Here is a 22838-nt window from a genome sequence, read left to right on the forward strand (position 1 = left end):
GCTGTTGATGGTATCCAATAAAAACTAATTCATTAGAAGATAACAGACAAGAAGGTAAAACTCAGTGTGGTATAGGCCTCATGATTACTGTAGCTCACAAAGAAGAAAAGCATTTGCCTTTCTGCAGAAAATGAATTCAGTATAGTCTTAATCTGTGCTTGGACTAGTGTCAGACCCAAAGCATAATGCAGTCTTTGGAATGGTTTGGCTTTCAAACATGATGAAGGATACACCAACAGGCTAACAGGAGGCACACTGCTTTCAGAAGCTGTAACATTAATAATTTGCTCTTGTAAAATCTGACCTGCTCATGCTATTTCCATTTATATTCACTTCCTCTCTGTAAAGGGTTCTTGCTGTGTCCCCAGGTGGACACCCTCCACTGATAAATGAGGAAAATGACTGCTTTACAAAATAGGAACACACACACACACGGCATCTCCTGAAAGCTTCAGTTTAAAAAGAAAAGGAGAATTTTCAAAGAACAAGCACTGGGGTTTTTTGTGTCACTTTGTTTAGAAGCTTACAGGGCTGTCACCTAGATGACAGATTTAGTTCTCAAGAAAAAAAAAAAAATGGGGATAGTGTTCAAAGAGTACATGTGGATATTCAGTATGCACAAACATCCATACAAGACCTTGACCCAACACTCAAGTATACTTTTGTAACTATGACACTTTGATTAGATCCCAGTCAGATTTATATAAGAAAAGATAATGACTGAAAGGATGCACATAACAATACTATATGCTTTTTTTATTTCTTGGGGAAAAAAAAAAATTAAAAGTTGTTCTGGATTAATCAGATTAAAATTGTTTCCAAATTGAATTATAAGAAAATAGTTTAAAATGCTATTCCCTTTCTTTACAGTGAATTGCTTCATTTCTGATTCAAACTTTAAGTTTTCTTTCAAAGAGTGCAAGAATATTTAAAAAAAAAAATCAGTACAAATTAAGATGACAAGAGTTCTAAATCGAAAAATGTCTTATTTTCCTCCTTTCATTTTGACACAAGCAACGTAGCTGACCTTAGAAAAAGCAGAAATTATAACCAGTTACTCAGTGAAGGATATTTTTTACATTCCTCCATCTTTGACCTCTCAGTATAGTCCCCTAGCTGAGTAAGGGAATATGCTTTCAAAAGACAAGCTTGGAAACTAAAATTCTTAGCCACCCTTGATATTAATCATTGACTCGGATACTGTGGCCTCATGGTATAATCTTTTTCTGTAAGTCAAGCTATTTCTAAATTTGTCTCACAGGAATGACGAACTTGACAACTTTTATGCTTCCTAACAACTTCCTCTAAGCTTTCAAGAAAAGAGAGGACAGCATACTGACCAGTGTGATCTATTTAACTTGTAGTATCTCTTCTTAACCTTTACTCATCTAAAGTTTGCCACTTCATACCTGAATAAAAACTACATAACTAGCATAATGAATTACATCATAGGTTACTACCACTAATCTGGGACCAATTTACAAAACATGTTAGTGTATCAAGTTGGGTTTTTCTGTTTTGTTTTATGGGGGTTTTTTGGGGGTCAGGAAGAGAACAAAAATGTGCTCCTGATCATTTCTGCTATAGGCTTTTAGCTGAAGTAACATCAGTCAGAAGTTTTCTTATCAGTTTCAATATATCAACATTTCAATTCTTGAAACTGGTAAGAATCACAAACGGAGATACAACAGAATTATTTCTACAAACCTTTAAGGTGTCAGATGTGCTAATCATTTTGTTTCCATGTTCACAGATGAGCCAAAATACTTAGGCTTTTACCCATGTAAGTTACCTCACTGGATTTTCAATTTCCTTTATAGCTCTTTGCACTCTTTATAGGCATAATCTTAATAACTCTAATTATTAAGTGATGTGCACACAAACACATAAGTAATTTTACTCTTGTGGGCCATCTCCCATCTTGGAAGGTTTTTATTTGTTTTTATACTAGTAATCAATATATTCAGAATAAAGGATTCTCTTGAATACATTCCTTAATTCTTCAGGGACAAAGTATATATTGGTTTACAGGTTTTCAAAGATTGTCTAAATAAAACTAATAAAAATGTTATCATAATGATTATATCGAAATTTTTTCAACTGCTGATAGAGAAACAGGCTGTGAAGTCTGGGCAAATCTGATTGCTTCATACCCCACACATGGACAAGAGCATTGTTCAAACAGGCAACTTTGGTATTAATTTAAATACAAAGTTTACAGCCAGAACGATTCAGTGCTATTTTACAGTAACGAAAAATTTTCTGATCAACTCAGTGAATTTTGTGTGTGTCCCTAAAAGCAAACAGAGTCTCAACTGAAAAAGCACAGAAAAGATCAGCTAACTCCTGGAGTCTTTACAGAAACAAGTATCACACTATCAGTGGTAAATGAGCACATCACGTAAGCAAATGTTGTAAGGACCTGGAAGTTGACATCTAGGTGTTCATACTGGTCAATATTACCAAATAATTTTGGACTCTGATGATGCATTACAATAATATGTTCTCACAGAACTTTCTGTTGTTATCCATTAGTGTAACACATCACCAAATAGCTGTCACTAGTATGATGTATTACTACTTAATGTGGAAGAGATGCCAGGGACATAATCCAAATACCTACTACAGTTTTATATTAAATAATCTTAAAAAGATTACTATTTCCAGTAAGGGAAAAAGAATCTCAACTAAAGAAATGGAGAATGTAGGCAGCAAACATCCAAACACATATGAACATTTCTTTCAAACAAGGCTTGCAGCCTTATATTGTCCAGGACAATGACATTTTGGGAATTTGTGTTCTATGATTCTGGAGGAACAAAATTAATCAGCATCTTCCTGCCAGGTTCTGGCTACTTTCGTCATTTTATTGGCTGGCTCTTAAAATCCAATCTGCCTTTTACCATCTTTTTAATTTGCCTTATCTCATACAGAGCAAAATATTTCTTTTTTTTACAAATATAGTGATTGATGAAAAATACAGAAGTAGTATTTTCTTTTCAATCATTTTCTTGGAACAGTTTTTCCCGTACCTTGCATATTTCCATTTTAATCCTGATGTTGCTGAGTTGTGCTGAATATTTAATTTATGCTAACCTGTCATTTATTTTTTTTCCCCATCTACACAGGTATGAATATTTATGAACGCAGCTGTGGCTGACCTGCACCTTGTATCATTTGAAAAATATATGCACACTGGGCACATGGGATGAGAAGAGAGGAAGACTAGAATTTTCAATCTTTTGAACACAAAATAAGCACTATCCATAAGAATTGACTGAAAAGGAACATTCTGTTCCTTACAGTAAGTATTTTCAACATCCCATCTAGAGGCTCAGGAAATTCTCAGTCATTTCCAAGCTCTGGCATCTCTGCATGGGCACAGTAAAAAGGGGGAAAAAGAGGAGACAAATAGTCACACAACGATTGATCAATAGTGTTGTTCAAGTCCACATCAAGAGACCAAAACATCTCCATGAGTACTTTTAGTTTCTTCCCCTTAGATATTTCTTGAAAGTGGAAAGGAGTAATACATAATTGATAACTCACTACACATCACTTCCAGCCTCCACAGCAGGAGATCTACATCAGAAGTTTATGAACACCAGAGGCTATTCAGTATGAAATGGGTGTCCTTCCTGGTGGTATTTCAGAACATCCTACGTGCTGGAGAGGAATTAATTTTGGGAAAAAAACAAAAAACAAAACCCAAACAAACAAAAAACCCCCAACCAAAACAGCCTCCTTCACTTGGTTCCAGCTTGTGCCTAAACAAAGCATATGCAAGTCCTTGAAGAAATACTGTTAGCATCTGAGAGACAATGTGATTTTCTGAAGATCAGGTCCTTTAAGGAAGTATACTCCTAAAACCTTCTGCGTTCATTTCCTTTGGAATATTGTAAATTATATATATTTGTCAATATTAGTACCCAGAACACTTAAAGATCTTAGAATGTAGGAAGAAACAGACTAGGAATAAAGGATGAAATCCAGGTCACAGTGAAAGCACTGGATCTGTAAACTCCCCAAACACTCCCCTTGCCAGAACACAAACATCCTACATCTTTCACACTCCCCTATTTCCTCCTCTTATTTTAAACAGTCTGTTTCACACAATGTAATGAATAATGTACGTAAAATACTATTATGGAATATTGATTTACTAAGTTTGTGATGAACACAAACTAGCTATGATCCACTGAGTAGGATACGTGGGAAATGTTATAGAACTTTTCAATGGGCAAACAACTGTAACACATCTCTAAATGAGTCACAGAAATTACCTGTAGCAAATCTATTAAGTCCTCTAGCACAGCTCTCCAAGAACAGCATATTTCCCCACAGAATAGCTTTACTTCTTTGTAGAATCTACTCCAAAGTATCTCAGTGAAGACTGAGACTGGGCTTTTACCAACACCTTTGAGAAACTGCTCCACTACATAATCTATTCTCACTGTCAATCATTTTTTCCTAATACTCAGCCAACCTGAATTTTCACTTTAGTAATACCATCACATTACTCCCCTTGTGCTTCTGTACTTTAACATTTATACTCTTTAAATATTTATAGTTATTGTTAAGGAAAAAACCAGACATTTTCCCTGAGCATATCAGTTTCTGTGCCTGAATGCTGTTGGTCTCCCTCGGAGTCTCTATTTCTTCGCACATTCCAAGTAACTGTCAGAGAAATTAATGTTTGTTTTTTCTGGAAAAAATAGCCAATGCAGAATTTTTAAATCTGCAGTTACATTATCAAAAAGGGGTTTTGCAACTAAGTTTGCCAATTAAGGAAAGCAGCCAATTACCAGCCAGATATTTTACTGGAAAAAAACCCCTCATATATAATAATTTTAGATACCTGGTCCTAGCTAAAAATGATTGACAAACACACTGTGTTAACAAAACACAATGTATAATGAAAATGTCTTAAAGGTCAGGTATGCTTTGGAGATCTTTCTGTTCTGATTTTAAATGCTTCAGAATAGATGCCTTAAAGGAAAATAATCTTTCTTTCTCTCTCTCTTTCTTCATTATTGTCTCTTAATTTAATTAGAGGCCCAAACTCAGAAAACCATATCCTGCAGCTTTCACACTTCAGAGATCGTTGTCTGTCATGATACAGTTGCTTCACAACACATATTTAAATTCCTTTATGATAAGCAACCCTTTCTCCTCTCCTAGACTTTCTCCAATTTGCTTTTCACAGAATAGTCCAGCTTGGAATTGACCTCAGAAGATCATCTGGTCTAACCTTTCATGGGAAAAGGAGCCTAGGTGAGATTATCTAGCACCCTGTCCAACCATGTCTTGAAAAGCTCCAGCAATGGGGATTCCGCCATGTCCCTGGCGAGGTTGATTGCTTTCATTGTACAAGATTGGTTCCTTAGATCAAAATAAAACCTGTCCTGATGCAACTTGCACACATTGCTCCTTGTCATCTCCATGTTGTCTATGAGCCTCTACCCTCTTTGTAGCCACCCTTTAATTAAAATACTGTGATGAGGTCCCCCTGCACCTTCTCTTCTCTAGGGAGAAAAGACCCTGCACTCCTTCAGCCTTTCTCATAGGACAAATCCTCTACACCTTTTGATCATATTCATGGTCCTCCTTGGACTCTCTCCAGGCTTTCCATGTTTTTTGAGTTTTGCAGACCAGCACTGGGCACAGTACTCCAGGTGTGGCCTAACAAGTGCCGAGTAGATCACTATCTCCGCTAGTAATACCCTTGTGGATGCAGTCCAGGATCCAATTTGCCTTTACTGCTGCAGTGGCACACTACTGACTCATGTTCAGATAGTTGTCTGTCAGGACACCCATGTCCCTTTCAGCAAGGCTGCTCCCCAGCCACACAGAGCCTAGCCTGTACTGGGCTCTACTGTTATGTCATCCTAGGTACGGGACTCTACACTTACTTTGTTATACTTCATACTATTCTCACTAGCCCACTCTCCCAGCCTGTCCAGGTCTCTCTAAGATGGCTCTCCCTTCTGACGTGTCCACATCACCACCCTTTTCAGTGTCACCAGCAAACTTAGTAAGGGCGCTTTCAAGCCCATCATGTAGATAATTTATGAAGATGTTGAAGACCATGGGGCCCAGTATCTATTCCTGGGGGACTCCACTTGTGACAGGCTTCCAGCCTGAGTAAAAACCATTGAGTACCTCACTGACTGCAAACCTGTTAGCCAATTTCCCACCCACTTCACAGTCCACCCATCCAATCTGTCTTACCAGTTTGTCTAGGAGAAGACTGTGGGAAACAGTATCTAAGACTTTGCTGAAGTCCAGGTAAACAATATCTAGTTTTTTATTGCAGAAGGCGATCAGGTTAGTCAGTTCCTAGGTTTTGCTTAAATTTATTTCTCATCTACTTTCTGTACACTGCTATCCACTTCGTTCAGGTTATTATTTCTTGATATAAAATTCTGAAGCATTTTGGTAATCATCCCTGTAAAACTGCTGTGAAGACAACACATTTGTGTGCCTCCCCCATTCATCACTGTCATGTCTGGTTTCATGTTTCAAGTATTTATACTCACAAGTCAGTTGAAGAGACTTACAATTCTTGACCTGTGATCTAACTTCGAGCTTAAGCTTCCCCATTAAAGCTGTTTTAAATATTGACCTTTCATATAATATTCCTTCAGGACAACTCAGGTATTCCAAAGGTTCATCTATTTCTAACTCAAATTCTACTTTAAAAACCTGAAGAAAAACACACTCTTCGTCATTCTAGCAAAGTACACTGATGTTCCTTCTGGATTTTAACAGTATTTTTTCACTGTACTTTACTTACTGTAGTTATTTTCTATTCACCCTGAAACTTGCAGCTTAAAACTGATCAGTAAATTGCATTCCTTACTAACATAAACCCACTTTTTGGTCACTAATGATATAGTTCTCCACTTTTCCCCATTTTCACTCACTTCCATTCATGTCAGCAAGAAATGGACTCAGGATGTCTCTTTTGGGATCCTCCGCTTTCCATTTAGTGAATCTGACTTCTCTGTAATTTATGAATTTCCTTGCTAATTTGCTGAAAGCACTACTCAGAGATGTAGGTAGTTAAAAATCTCCCATGAGCATGCTTGGATACAGAGTATTTTTAGAAGAGACATAATTTCTTCAGTGCCACTTAAAATATGCCTAACATTAGTCTGCTTTGTTTGTATTTCTTCACTGGAAAATTATTCAGTAGTTTGCTAGCACTGTGCTTTTAAATATCATGCCAACTTATTTACTTGTTCCATTTCCGTTTGTCCAATATAAATAATTTTACACTAATCTATACTGATGTCCATTAAAAAAATTACCTCATTAAGTTCATCTGAACCCACTAATGGAGTCCACCTGTACTTTCAAAGGAAATTTGCTTGTCTTTCTGGGCATTTTCTGTATGTACAGCAAAGGTGCTTCATGGCACACCTCTTTCAAAATACCTCCATCTTCTCACTTTTACTGTGATAGTGAATGTATATGTCAAGTTACCTGAATTAAGTAACATATCCTTTACTATATTTCTTGACTACTTTAAATACCACCTAACGAGCCACACAAGATTTGAAGTCAAGAAGAAAATAACACACACACTCACATACTTTCATATTATTAATATATATATATATCCTGAAAAATCTCAAAATGCTATAGAAACATAATCAAGAAATGTGCAATTCAACATAGTCTGACCATAGTTAGACCAAAACTGATGGGATTTTTAAATTTTATTTCACTTTGAGATCTTTTTGAAATGTTGATCTGTAAGATCTGCCACAGTAAAGTCTTGATATAGCTCCTATTAGTTAGTGGGTGTTAGTAGCAATTACATCAGACTATGAATCAGGACTAATTAGATGGTGATCTGTATATTAATTGATCTAGGAGATACAGGAAAAAACACTGAGATGTAACAGCTGCATTTTGAATGTGCATACTTAAAAGCTAGTAGATTAAATATTGCATCATGCACCCAAATATTCTACTCTTTTTTATATTAGTGTTCATTTTGCCACTCTTCAGGAAACACTGATGTATTCTGGATAGAAATTGGAACCTTCTAATTTAAAAGAAACCTAAATAGTTTAAGTACCTCAGAAAAAAATCTTGAATGGATTCAAGATGGATTATCAGCTAAACATTAATGTTTGGTAATGTAGCCTGCACAAAAGAGGAATATAAAACTGAAAATAATAATAACACTGAAATATAAAACTAAAAAAAAGTACAGAGATCAGCAAGAGTGACCAAAAGACTGGAAAACATACTACACAGAAAAATACAAAGGATTCAGAACGTTTGATTTAACAATGAGGTGGGCAGCTCTCACAGTTCAAAAGTATCTACACGGAGGGAAAAAATCAAATAGGTAACAGGGGGCCCAAACACAAAGGAAAATAAACTGAAAGTAGATTAAGTTATATGTGAAGGTACATACTTATAAAAGGGAGGCCATTTAACCATTAGAAGTATTTCCCGTGAAATGTGGTAGACTGTGTTTTGGGTTTTTTTTAAGTGGAGCAGTAAAAACAGTACAGTGGCTACTGTATTTGAGAAAAATTACTTTGGCGAAACCCAATGACCTATTTTATACAGGAGGCCACATTAGATTACCAGTCTTCCTTGGAATCTGTGGCAGTTTTGATCAATAGAAGATTACAGAATTGGGACAATCTTAAAGACTATGAGTGTCAAACTTCTGGTTAAATTTAATACAGATATAAACAGGTCGACATAGCTATAGATGTCACCACACTTTCTTAATGTTAGCTGAACGAATCACTGTTGCCTAGTCAAAACCACTGCATTCTCCTGCCAATAACGAGACAATCTACTGCTTCATAAGATCTGTGGCTTCAGTCATCCAAGAATTTAATAGCATCTCGCAACCTGAAATTATGTTCTCATAAGATATACTGTATATATCAGCAGAAAAGGAGCCATAGAGAATCAAGTGTTACAAAACCTCAGGTCAGGAAACAGGCTGCATCCAACAGTCTGCAAAGGCACACAAAGTGTCTTGGAAACCAGCTTAACAATTATATATGGAAATTTCAAGAACAGTATCCAGATATGTAGGTTCCAGATTGCTTATGACCATAATGCCTCCTTAAACATGAGCACCTTGTTTATGTACCACAAAAGAGACAACAGTCCCCCTACTTAATTATTGATATACTTTTTGAGTGCACTGTGATGAAGGCAGCTTTGATTCTGCACTGCTGAGATCAATGGAAGCTTCTCCATTTTTTGAGTGGTGGCAGGGTCAACCCCAATAAAAATCCAGTAATGCATTAGAGAAATAATGTAAATAATATTATTGATTCTAATGGAAGGTAGGCAGATGATAAGTCAGGTTATAACTTTTATCGATAACAATGAATTATTCCTGGGCATATACCCATAGAGCCTCTCTCTGTCCTATGCTAAAGAAAAGTCTACCAGCCAACAATCAAATTTTGTTCCAAAGGATTCACTCTTGCTAATACTAGTTTCCCACATTTGTAATATAAATCAACCAGTGTAAATGTGCAAACTTTCCAGCTTTTTAAAAAATGCAATAGGAGAAGCCCTCTGAAAACACAACTTTCTTCACTTCAGACTTTCTGAAATCTTCCTGATTCCTGTAGGTGACTTGATTGACACAATGAAAGCAGATAACAGTGAAAACTACTCAATGTTAATGTACCCCAGGTCCTGCAAAGGTCTGCATCCCAAAGACCAAATGGAAATACTGCTGACTTGAGAAGAGTTGTGGGGATTTTGGGTTGGTTTTTTTTTTTGTTTTTTTTTTTTTTCCCCATAGGTGACAAACTATCCAGTAACCTCTTTCACATTTAAATTTTAAGTGACCATACAAACAATAACACATGTAGAATCTTTTCATTCTGTAGTATTACACTCCTCTGGCAGAAAACACTGAGGAAGGAACTAAAATGTGACAAGCTACTTTCAAATCTGTAGCAAAGTCTGGATTTGTGCATTCCTTTTTTCACTACATTAAATACATATGTGGAATTAAAAAAAATAATTATCATACAAAGCAAAAATAAAGTCATCTTGCTACTGATTTTAATCTGTGTTGAAAAAGCAACCACAATCAGTTATAACAAATGGGAAAGAGAGAAAATAAAACAGCAATTAACAAATAAGAGTTGTAATAGTTCCACTCCCAATAAACCAACACAGTGGAAAGTGAACAATTGATTTTTAGGGGACATCTACCTAGTCTTGAGAGACTCTTTCATCCATTTGCAATGATATAACTCTATCCACAGCATATTAAAAAAAAACCCACATATAATCAGGTGTTCTATAAGCAGAACCCATATTTTTCCAGAATAATCTTTGGTATGTGGCAGCTTACAGAACTAGTACCAACAAATAAATTGCATCAAAGTCTCAATTATTGCTGGAATATAAAATAATATTTTTGAAGAGATTCACTCCCTTAGCAAAGCAGCTACCACATTAGGTCATACTGCACGGTATCAAACTTCAAGATTTTCTATAGAGCATGTGCATTCCAGATTTGCACATAAAGCACTCTGTATTTAAATAAAACCTGTTGTGCTATCGCACACAAAAATTGTTAAAAATAATAAATACTGAATACTATTTATTTCAGTAGTATTTGTACAGAAGTAGAAGTGTTTGCATAAAACGAACTCTATGACCATGATCTAAATATAAAGAGTCATAATAAAAGTCAGGAGGTCTATTGTTCACATCAAAAGGGTATGCGATTCAATTGTACACTTATGCATTTGGACTATTCTAAATGTGCTGTAACTTCTGTGACAATAATACGTAGTCTAAACACCTAAATTTGATTATTTTAAAAAAGTAAATATTAGATTTTAGAATTTCAAATAAAACATTTAAAATAGTAGGCTTACGTTTATAGTCATGCTGTACGTACACATGGAACTCCTAAAAAAACCTCTGTTAAAACTGACAAACACTTCCTACTCTGGTCTATATTTAAGAAATACTTTTTTTAATAAGCTCTGACCTTTTTCTCAGAGCTTGCTCTTTCAATAAGCTTCATAAATTTATCAAAGAAAACCCTGAAAGTGGACAATTCCTTTTCTTTAGTCCATATCTATCCAGTTATAAAGCATTAATCATTTCAGATTTGGCAGACTGCTAAATGTGAATAAAATAAAAGTGAATAAACATTCCGCAGGCTTGATTCCATGCCACGCAATCAACAGTAATAGCTTGCAGCAACAAAGCCTGTAGAGTTACTACTTTTGTAGCAAGAATTCAGGAAGGAAATACCAATACCACAAAGCAAAGCCAGCAATACTGAACTACTTGGCCATGCCATATTCTTCCTCACAAAGCCTCAAATTTCTCCTCTTTTCTCCTGCAGGTGTTATATGGAAGAGGAGCTCCCCAAAACCTAGACGGTAAGGAAAAGAATTCAAGCAAAAATGGAAGGATAATGAATAGCCTGTGCAGGTCAAATATACTCAACATATCCTTTTGGTTACTCTACATCAGGAACTTCTCCTGTACCACTGATAACAGCCTTCTACTGCTGCCAGCTATAAGTCTGAACCAACAGCAGGGAATGACAGATTAATGATGCATAATCACAGTAGGTTGTGGAGGGGAATGGATTGTCATACTTGCATCGAATGCAATTTTCCTCACTTTTTTCCCAAGAAAAAAAATAATTAAGAATGTTACATCTAAAACAAGCAAAAGTTTACATCAAAATAATTTGTTTACGTTACCAAAAGAAATACCTCCGAATTGGGAAATTCCTCATTCCCAGTTTCTGAAGTGAGCTTTTTACTGCCGTCCAACACAGGAAAGTGTCTTTTATGACTGTCACATATACATATATATAAAAAAGAGCCTTCATCCACTACACAGATTGGATTTACAGGGGAAATAATGGTAAATTTGACAGTTCATCCTCAGATGTCTACCTTTCCATCCTTAATAAACTTTTTTTTATTTAATGAAAGTGATTAGTGACACAGGAAGGGTTTATGTGCCATTAGATGTTATGTACAGCATACAAGACATTTAAGGGCATAATCCCTACTTCTCATTTGCATATCCAGTTTGCAGCATTGGACGGATATATAACAGCACAGATATTTCTATTTGGAAGGCAACTCTAAAGTAGTCTAGGAAATATGACTGAGCTCTGCCTATGTGAATATAACATCCATCTTGCATAATTAGCTACCATTATGCTTTGCATACATATCTAAAGAGAGCCATACGGTCATCAGATGAAGGTGTTACTGACAAAAATGTCACTTATGAAAAAGAACCGTCATGCTTTATTCTCTATCTGTAAGAACTTGAACTCTTTAACATCTGTTAATCTTTCAGGATGAGTTTGCAAATGTACTCTTCACGTAAACTTATGATCAGCAAAGGGCAACATCTTTAAAACATATTATGAGACTCTACCTGCTTTCACCAAAATAAGGAAGCCACATCACTGATTAGATAAAGCCACATCTTTCCTTCTCTTCTAAGAGACATACAGTGAAATCTAACTAGGCCACCTTTAGAACAAATTACTGCCAAAACCTAGACGTTCAAACAGGAAAGAATTCAGATATTATTCACTATTTCACTATTTGCTGAAAAAGCTTTTTTCTTCTCCCCTCCAACCGAGCAAACTATTTATGCTACATATAACTTTTGTTCCAAGAATGTTAAAAAGCAGAATAATATGACAGAGGCCCCTCTCTTCTGTTTAAGTTAAATCAAGAGTTATCTCGTGAGAGACAGCAGAGTTTCACTGACACAAATCTAATTTTAATTAGAAATAGTATTTGCATTTTAGTATTACATTTTTTCTTCATTAGCTACAGATACAAATGTTATTAACAAGCTTCAGACTAGAAGTTCACATCTATTCCACTATATATTTAATGATACTGAACTTCTTGTCATTTGATGCACTAATTCCCTTACAATTAACAAAGGTGTTTTTTTCCCTTTGGTTTTTACCATACTAAGGTTAAAATGCTTCTTTTGGAGATACTCAAGTGTAGTACACTAACTATCCCTGTCAAGTAAATATCACTGAAAAAGCTAGATACTCTTCTTAATACATCTTAAAAGTTGCTTAAAACAGCCTGAAATTTCACTCTAACTATGGAACAATGTAAAATGCACAAATACCACCATCTCTGGACATTTAAAATAAAATTGTCCCAGAGTGATGTCTGGTCTATATGCCAAACTACTTCATCAGCAAATTCTTATTAATGTATCCATCTGTTATAATGCACAAACCCCACATAGCTCTGTGCATTCATGTTTACAATTCAATCCTGTGCCACTTCTCTAATCAATTTCTGTCCCCTATGTTGAATGATGACCATAAACTGAAAACAGAATATTAAATTCTGTGTCTTAGGATATATGAATTCTTGTATAAAACAATAAAATATTATGCTAGAAGTCATTTTAAAGTATTTGTACCATTAGTAGTATGTACTAAAACACTTCTATATTTTCTGGTGGTTTACAATGATTAAGAAAGCATTCAATATTTTACTATCATCGTTAAGATTACTTTTAGAAAAAAGTGCTGCACAGATTGGAAGAAGTATGACTTTTACTATATGAATTTACATAAATGGGGAAGAAGGGACAGTTCAAACACATCTTCATTCCTTTTTCTACTTCTTTAAACAAATGATTTGTATTTTTTTCACAGGGACTTTAAGGCTTTGTAAAGTAATTATCAGAGTTAAATGCACAGAGAAATAAAAGATATAAAAACTACTTTATTAATAGCACTCATGTTCCTCCAATCAGGAAGCCAGGAATACCACAGAAAGAGTGATTATCTCCTAAAAAAAACAGATTACTGAAATTACTTAGTTAAGGAATCCTTCTCACACTGAATGACAGAATGAAGAGCAATCTTAACTTTAGTAAAAAAAAAAAAAAAAAATCACTAATGAGCACACACCTATGCTTATCACGTGTTTTTGGAAATCTTGTAATTTCACTTGAAATGACAATTTCAATTTTTCTTTTCCTCCTTTTCTTTCATCCTCAGTATGATATCCAGCATACTGACAACAAAAAGGGGAAAGAAAAGAGACACAAGCCACGTTCCCACTGTGTTCTGAAGGCTCCACATGACATACACCATTGAAAATCACCATTTTCTCTCAAATGCTTTTCTTTGTAAATGGGCCTCCCTACAAAATTTTCAGTTCCATACAGATTAAAAAAACCCCAGCTAATTTATATGCCATTCCTACACCAAAGTACTCTTTCCAAAATAGTGTTGTTTCCTTGTAAAATGACACAATTCATATTTTTGCTGGTTTTAAAATTTTTAAAAAGTGTTTAAAATCACACAATGTGTACTTTGAGTTGGTCTGATGTAAACAAAAAAAATTGCTTTTATTTGCTATGCAGAACAAAATTACCATATTTCAAGTTATATTTCAAGTTATATATCAAGTGATATTTTTTTAACCGGCATCCTCACAAAATGCCTCAAGAAAAATATATTTCAGGTAGTTCTAAGTCCAAGTTTATTCTTAAGAGATAAAATTTCCAGACATATCACCCATGAGTTACCTCATTCCTCACCCTGAGGCATCTGATATGCATTATAGGTGCAATAGTTCAGCCAAGAAGTGACCATGAGAACCACTGCATGAATTACATCTGGCATAATTTCAGTGATATCTCAATGTCACTCTAGCTTCAAAATATTTTAAATCAAAATATTTCAATGGAAAGCATTTCCACAGCAGAAGAAAATTAACAGGTAAATGCAAATAACCAAGAAATAAGGACAATACCACACAAAGCAGTAAGAAACCAATATAGATATAAAAGACAAAATAGGTTTGTAGGCAGGATAATCTTCTTGACAAGTCTTTAGACTATCACAGGTATATAGCTAAGTGTCAGAAAAAGGGAGAAAGGAGAATAGACAGATATAGCTCAAAAATGAGGAGAAGCAACAGGATGTGATCAATTGGTTCCACTAACATTTCCAGCAGATGTCCCAGCAACTGATTCGGGAGTCCCTTTCACAGGTGGACAGAGCACAGACTGCAAGACCACCAGTTTTTCTGGATGTCATCTTTTTAATTCTCATGTCTTTTGGTTCACATAATCCCAGAATAATGACAGTAAATTACCTCACAGAAAAAGAGCTGTAGTTAGGCACCTTGCTAGCACTTCCATCTGTAACCTCACAAATCCACAGATCATGTGGGTAGAGAAGAGCTGCTGCGATGTAAATATGCCCCAGGAAGCAAATAGCGATTATAAAATATTAATAGAGAAAAATACTGACAGATTTTGTCTTGTTTTGAAGGAAAGAATATAACACAGCTAGCCTTTCCATGATGCAAAGTAAAAATAAGAACAAGGATATTACAGTACAGGAATTACAGAATGTAAATTACCAGGAAAGGCTTTTAAGTATTTACAAAAATAGCAGGAGCATATACAGGAAACAGTATGATATATTTGGAAGAATACATACTTGTGCTGTTTTGTCCATTTGAAAATATTAATAGTCAAGATTTTTAAACACTCAGACTAAAATTTTGACATGATCTCCACAGGAATCTGCTATCATTCTAACTGTCAGTTGTACCTGAGACATCTGCAGGACTCTGGTATAATTTAATATTTGAAAAAAAATGTTGCTTTGGTCCTGGGAAATCAGAAGAATGCTCAAATTTGCTTTGCGTGCATTTGAGTACTCAAGTGTTAACAGCAGAAGCCTAAAAGAAACCTTACACAGCTTAAAAAAAATCCACCAAAAAAACCCAAGCAAAAAGACAAGCAAAAAGAGAGAAACAACATCCATCTTTACAGCCTGAAAACTTTCTTCCATATTTATTCAATAGGGTCAGAAAGAAAAATCATTTTAAGAGAAAAAAAAACAGCTGAAAATCTCTTCAGTTCAAGATTCAAACAGAAATCAGTATCATTACTATGGAACCTATTATCCGCAAGTGTATTTTATTCTTCTCCTATAGCTCACTTTAACACCTTTCTACAGACAAGGAAAAAGATGCTAAAAACACATTACTCAGTCATAAAAACAATCCTGTTCTCTACCAATACTAGTTCAGAAGGCTGGTGCTCCTGCTCACATTAAATGAAACACCACATCATAAAAGAAATCCATCCATTTCAATGGCTCCAATCTCAATGTGACATACAATTGTGAGTACTAACTTCAGTGTACAAGATTAAAACTTTAAAACATTCAAAATGTTGAAATAGCGACCATTTATTAATACCATAGCTGATCTTCTCCTCTCCTTAGTTCCAAAATTAGTGGGTTAAAAGGAGTAAAACAAACAAGCTTCAGAATTTTGTTTTACTTTGGGTTTTGTTTTTTGTTTTTTTATTAACGGTTATAAATTAGACTCCAGATGCTTTTTCTTAACAGTACTAAACACAAGCTGCAACTGTTTCAAGCTTTAAATGAGCCTACAATACCTACAGTGAACAAGGAGAATTGAAAAACCGTATTAGCAGGGACCATTACAAAATAGGAACTTGAAACAAATATAGACCATATGGTTTCAATATATAAAGCTAGATAAAATTTTCATATTTACTCTTTATGTTCACCTATTATTTGGGAACGTTCACACTAAAGTCTGCAGTGGGTTTATTAGTATTGCTGTCTGCTGTTGTCACCACCATACTCCGGAGCACAGTCTGTATCTTTCTGAGACAATGGATATTTCTTACACTGTCCCACTATTTGGATTTACCAGGCCCACGTCACTTTGCTCGCTTTTAAGTTGAGGCTCTACTTATTATTTGCTTTGTAATTCTTTGTTGGGCCATTTATTTGGCAGAAATCCAGTGGTTTTGCTTGGCACACTTACTCAATAGTAAAAAAGCATAAATAACCAGAGGCAAATGCGGACATGCAATATTAATATTATTGTTCTAGTTCACAGCAGCACAGACAAAAATAATTCAGGAATAATAGAAGTTAAGACACCCATTTAACAAGACTGAAGGTGTTGATGCATTCATCCAAAGTGATCTCAGGCCAGCTGAAACTATTTGCAAATTTAGCATAGTATCTGGGGGGAAAAAATAGCATAAAGATATATATATATATATATATGAAAAGATCTTTGCTTGAAATAAAGTAAATTATGATTTTGTTTTGAAAATGTGTTCAAAATTTAGCTACTTAGTGTTTGTAAAGATAAAACCCCAAGAAAAAAAAACAAAAACAAAAACAAATACAAAAAACAAAACCTCAAAACCTTACAAAGCTCCATTTGCATGCCTGCTTCAATCACTCGATCAGAGATGCTTAGCAGTTTGCACAACTGATTTCTAATTGAGTGAATATAGAGGTTATATGCAAATCTTAAAGATACTTTTTATTTCTTCATCCAAGACTGAGATAGAACTTCACAAATTCTGACTATATCAGATAGTATATTAGCTGTTCAAATGTGGCCCAAAACTCTGGCAGCAGGAGGACTGCAAGGCAGAGCAACTTTGTAATGTTGACATGAATAAAAATGATATTGCACAGAAATAAATACCTGACATCTCCATACTATGTCTAACAAAAAGAAGTAAATCAGATGAATGACAGCTAGTACTTTTTTTTCACTAATACTAAGCAATTTCAAGAGGATTTCCAACCACAGCTAGATATTGTGGGCAAGAGCAACATATAGTTATATATTTATGTCAACTAAACATGCAGAGATAGTTTTATTTCCATTCAGGTTATTCTTTGTTTTGAATATGAATATTTCATTGCAGCACATGGAATTATTTTGGTAAATGTGGCCTGCTTGTGAAAAGAGCTATTCATCTGCTCTCGAACAGTCATTCCCGATGGTAAAACGAGAAAAATCACAAGACCACTAATAATTTTAGCTATCGAAGCATTTCACATACACAGTATTATTACTTTTTTATTTCACAGATGGAAAAAATGTGCCATCCCTAAAAAGCATGTGTTATAGTAGATAAAAGGAAAACTTTCTAGTATGTTAACAAGTCAGTCAACTCAAGTCAGTATGCAGCTACTTACAGCTAGACAGCAGAGAAATAATACAGGTGGGTGAGTATTAACACTTGTTACTTACATGAAAGTCACGAGGTAAAAGACAGAACCAGTTCTGAAAGCAAGTTTCTCTGTCCTTGTGGTCTTGGCCATTAGTCATGCATTTTCTAGCACTATTATATTAACCTAACAAATCTGAATTTCACACAACACCATGGTTTCAGCAGCGCAGTCCTCTCTACAGATAATAAGCTGGTGGTGACTATACTCACCCGAGAAGGTAGAACAGAAATTTTATTCTCCTGAAGAACCAAACCCTGTGTCCCACATTCTGAACACAGCATCACAGTTTCTGCCCATGTTTTATAAGAAGCGCCTATCACTAATCTGTGAGAAGCCAGCTTTTACTGCAAAGCCTATTGAATTGCGCCTTTCAGAGCAGGAGGGTGAAGTCATGCAGAGTTTCTTAATTTCAGTCAAATGTATATATAAAGTACGTAACAATTAATGTCAGAATTAAGACCTAAGCATCAAAACTTGTGTAACCACTCAGGAAAAAAAAACTACGTTACTGAACTTAAACTGACTTCCAACATCTCTAGGAACCTCCATGGATAGAAACCAGCTGACCTGCAGATTTCAGGACTGCAAGTTTGGACTTCAGTACAATTTAGGTAACTATCACATTTTTAACAGTTTTGTAACAGGACTAAGACTGTTATGAATGAACTAGAAATGAAAACACATGTGTGAGAAAACAGAAGCAGAACTACCAGAACAAGAGTTAAAAAGAACAGCCTGCCTGGTTACAAAGAACGCTGTTTCTCGGAAACAACTCCCAGAACATCTTTCCCAGCTGAAAAATTGAGAAAAAGCTGTTTCTGTCAAGACGAGAATGCCTGTGCTCAGACTGGAGCACTACAAAGACAACCCTTCAGCAGAAGCCTGAAATCTGACAACAGGAGGATGGCAACACGATTGCAGCGTATCACGTGTGCCATTCACTTTTCTTCTAGCCAAACAAGGAAAGACATATTGCACACATACTTTTCAAACAAAATACAGGTAGGAGCTGCTGCTCGTTGTGTAAGAGCTACAGAGACTGAAGTAAACAAAAATCTGAAGCAAAGTACCATCCCACAGTAACAACTGCTCACTTAAAAATATCAGTACAAAGAATCAGTCCAAACCACTGCCAGCAAAGGGAGCCCAAGAGATGTAGCGAGTACTTCATACCCAGCATCCCTTCAGCTTCATGCTCAACACTGTAAATCCAGGCCAGACCACTTAGTAGTTTTGATGAATTAGTTGATGATGATGAGTGAATGAATGAGGTCTATGAGAGTACAAGTGTGACCTGGTAAAATAATTTACTTAGATATTTGGGGAAAAAAAAGAATCACTTCCCCTCTCTCAAACGCTTGTATAGTTTTGTTTAGATACTTGAACTGCTTGACTGGTTTTGACTACAAGTTAGCAAAGCCTAAGGTAAGTCTAAAACAGTAGAAGTCCAGTGTTTTAAACAGAATCCCAATGGTTCTTCTAAATTAGCATCTCCGTATTTCACTGAAATGAAACAAAAATCAAGAAAATTAAAACATGATAAACAATTACAGTAGAACTTTAACATGCAAAACCCCATGCTCCACTACCAACAAGATATTTTGTTGTTTGTATTTAAAGTTTTGATTTCAGCCCTCTCTCTCTTCCCTTCCCTTTGAAATATATATCGTTTATAAATAAGTAGATTTCTGTAAGCATTCACTGTCTTATACACAGAAATCTGCTATTCGTTTATTCATTTGTATCATGCCCCACGTACCCTGGACAAGTCATAAAAACTGAAGGGCTGGAATTTATAATTCCTAAGATTATTGGAACATGAATTCTATGAGACTCTTTCACTTTTGACACACTCAATGTTATGATGGTCACAAAGGTCTGATAAAACCCAAAAGTACAGTTTGGACAATATTAGTAAAGGACATGAATTAAATAGAAATTATTGGTAAACAGGAATAGCCTTGTAGGAAAATTTAAAGTTATGAAGAGTTTTTTGTGGAAACAAGCAAAATGAACTATAATCGTAAGAAAAAGCTTTGAAGGCCAAGGTATAGAACTTAATTTATAAAAGTTAACCTACAAAACAAACAACACAAATAAAGATGTTTGCACATAACTCTGCCTACAAGCAGAGAATTTACAGAACACCGTTAGTGTTTAAGGCCATAGCTGTAAATACCATCAATAAATTCAAGAGGCAGCAGGGATTTTCATAGTGCTGGGAGTGGAGAAGGATTAAAGACAACCAGGCTGGGTAGGTCACTCAGGTTAATATAAATTTAAAGTACCACACGTTCTTTGAGCTAAGTATTAAATCTCACAATTTAGCAAGCCCTTACGTGCTTGTGGTTAATAAGGTTTCTATGTTGTCAAAGTGTAATATTTCAATGGTCTGCTTACAACAGCTATTTCTTTTCTCATCATTATAGATTGTCCATTCCTACACTGTATTGTAAATAGATGCTTTTAAATATTAGCCTTCATTGAATTTAATTACACTAGATTTCTAGTTGGTAGCTTTTTTTAACCTATTCTTTTTATAGACTGAAGTGGATCCATGTCCTATTTATTATTCCATACGAATGCAGAGAATTTAAACATAGGAATATGACAGATTCTTGTAAGCATGGTGCAATATGGCACAAGAGCATAAAAATCTGGAGCCACAGTTTCTGATCTTCCTGAGCCTCCACAGAATGCCTGATAGGTGCACTGTTGTATACATGGATGACTTACATTCGTCTGTACCTAAAGGACACACCTTTATCAGAAAGTAGAGATTTAAGATACATAGCTATTTTGATAAACAAAGGATGGACACAGGCCTTTCACAGCTCACAGAGTTAGTCATAAAGACTGTAAAAGGAAAGATTTTCTGTACTAACACTCATTTTTTCCTACATTTTCTTGGGGGTTGTCCTTTTTTCAGATAATGCTCACACAATCCAGAAAACTTATTTTAAAAATCATCATCCCCACAGTTGTCACTTGTTTTTAAATGTTTATGAATAAAAAAAATGTTATAAACTGCCACATAGTAAGTGATAAAATGCAGAATGTTCTTGAGCAAAATAGTATTTCAAAGCATGTTATCATTCTATGCATACAAATTGCGGAAGAGGCATAAGGCCAAAACATGACCTTTTCAAAAGGGAGAGATGGATGAATTGAGAAATATATCCTCCCCACTTCCACATTTACTACATATAGCTCCTCCATATGAAATACACACATTTTCCAACTCCACAATAAACACAATTTAGTGCCTCTCTTCAACAAATTGTTTTTTTTTTTTCAAAAAAATTTGTGCCAGAGACTACTTTCTCAAAATTATGTTGATATTACGTGAACAAAATCCTCTTGATCTTCAGTAATGAAGTCACTAGTTGAACAAGTATATTTAGAGATGTCTCTATCAGTGTTAGCAAAACTTAGTATTTTATATATATTTTTTTTTTTAACTTGAACACTGAAATGGTTCCTTACATATTAACACATTAGCTTCTCTGATTGTCTTTGCAACAAAAGATTTATTAATCTGCTGTCTCTCAATTGACTGCTGTCTTGAGTTACTCAGTAGAGGATCCTCAGCCTAGAAATGTCTCGGCAAAAATTTGCCAGACATTTCCCAGGAGTCAGCTTGCAACAGATACTAAATACTGTGATCTAGGTATCACATCTTTCCAGAGACTACATATTTTTCCTATGCAAAATAAATATCTGAGAGCAGAAAGATAACAGAAAAAGTGAGAAACAAAATCAACAATCTAAAGATTACACGGAAAAAAGAAGCCACATTAATAATTAATGGAAAACAAAAAGAAATATTATACCAGGCAAGGCAGTACAGATGCAGAAATTGTGATTTTGGAAGCAGATGGAGGATGTCAGAATGAGAACAGCTGTAGAGCGCCGATTATATCAAATTTGCATGAGAATTCAAGCATGAGTTTTCTTAAGAAGTACAGACTTTTCAGAGTGGAAGGCAGACAGTAACTATAAAAATCAAAAAACACAACAAACTTAAAAAACCACCAAGTTAATTAGAAAAAAAATAGAGAAAGTTAGAAAATCACAGAAAATAATGCTTATACTTTTATTTGAAGGTATGCATCTTCAATGATTTTTAAATATTATTATAAAAGAAAAACTTTTCCTTGTGAAAAGTAGTTGCATCAAATCTATAGTATTAATGAATAGTTTTAGTCAACAAGAATAGGGAATTTTATTTTGTTTTGAGGTATTCTACTGAACATTTAAAAATTATTACAACATTTTAACCTTTCTAGTTAGAAATAAAGCTTCTTAAAATGTCCTGTTCCAGTCAAAACTTTCCACTCTTTTTGAAAAAGCTCCATTTCTGTTCAACTTTAGGAAGTTCTATTCCGTTTTCCAAAATTGTTTCTTTCGTCAAACAAAAATCCACCAATCTGTATCAAGAGACATTCTGGAAGGATCCAGAATAGATTGTTTCAATACATACCTATATAGTATAACTAAACACAGTAGTGAAACACAGTAGAAAACAAAAAAGAGATGTGAACATTCACTGGCAGAACAGTCATTGTGTCCTGACATAGATCCAAATACTCTAATTTAGTCCCAGTTAGCATACGCATTATAGAAGCCATTCTCAATTTACCCACTCCTAAATGTCTGGTAAAATGGGTTGGGAAGTCAAAGAGAGCCACATCATTTATTTCTCTACCACTGATTGCATAGTAAGACATATCTTGATCTTACCAACACA

General features: G+C 35.0%; 1 protein-coding gene across 27 annotated transcripts in view; it reads right to left on the minus strand.

Annotated features, from left to right (window-relative positions):
- NRXN1 (neurexin 1) overlaps positions 1–22838 on the minus strand; it is a 740630-nt gene that overhangs the window by 445530 nt on the left and 272262 nt on the right. Inside the window, exon 8 of one of the 27 annotated variants that reach the window (XM_074897434.1) lies at positions 21979–22084. The exons of the other annotated variants lie outside the window; for them this stretch is intronic. Coding sequence (XP_074753535.1) covers positions 22028–22084 — 57 coding nt within the window. The 3' untranslated portion in view covers positions 21979–22027. Of the gene's footprint in view, positions 1–21978; positions 22085–22838 lie in introns of those variants that run through there. 27 annotated transcript variants of the gene reach the window in all.

This window comes from Athene noctua, chromosome 1 (assembly GCF_965140245.1).
Source record: "Athene noctua chromosome 1, bAthNoc1.hap1.1, whole genome shotgun sequence".
Lineage (NCBI taxonomy): Eukaryota > Metazoa > Chordata > Aves > Strigiformes > Strigidae > Athene > Athene noctua.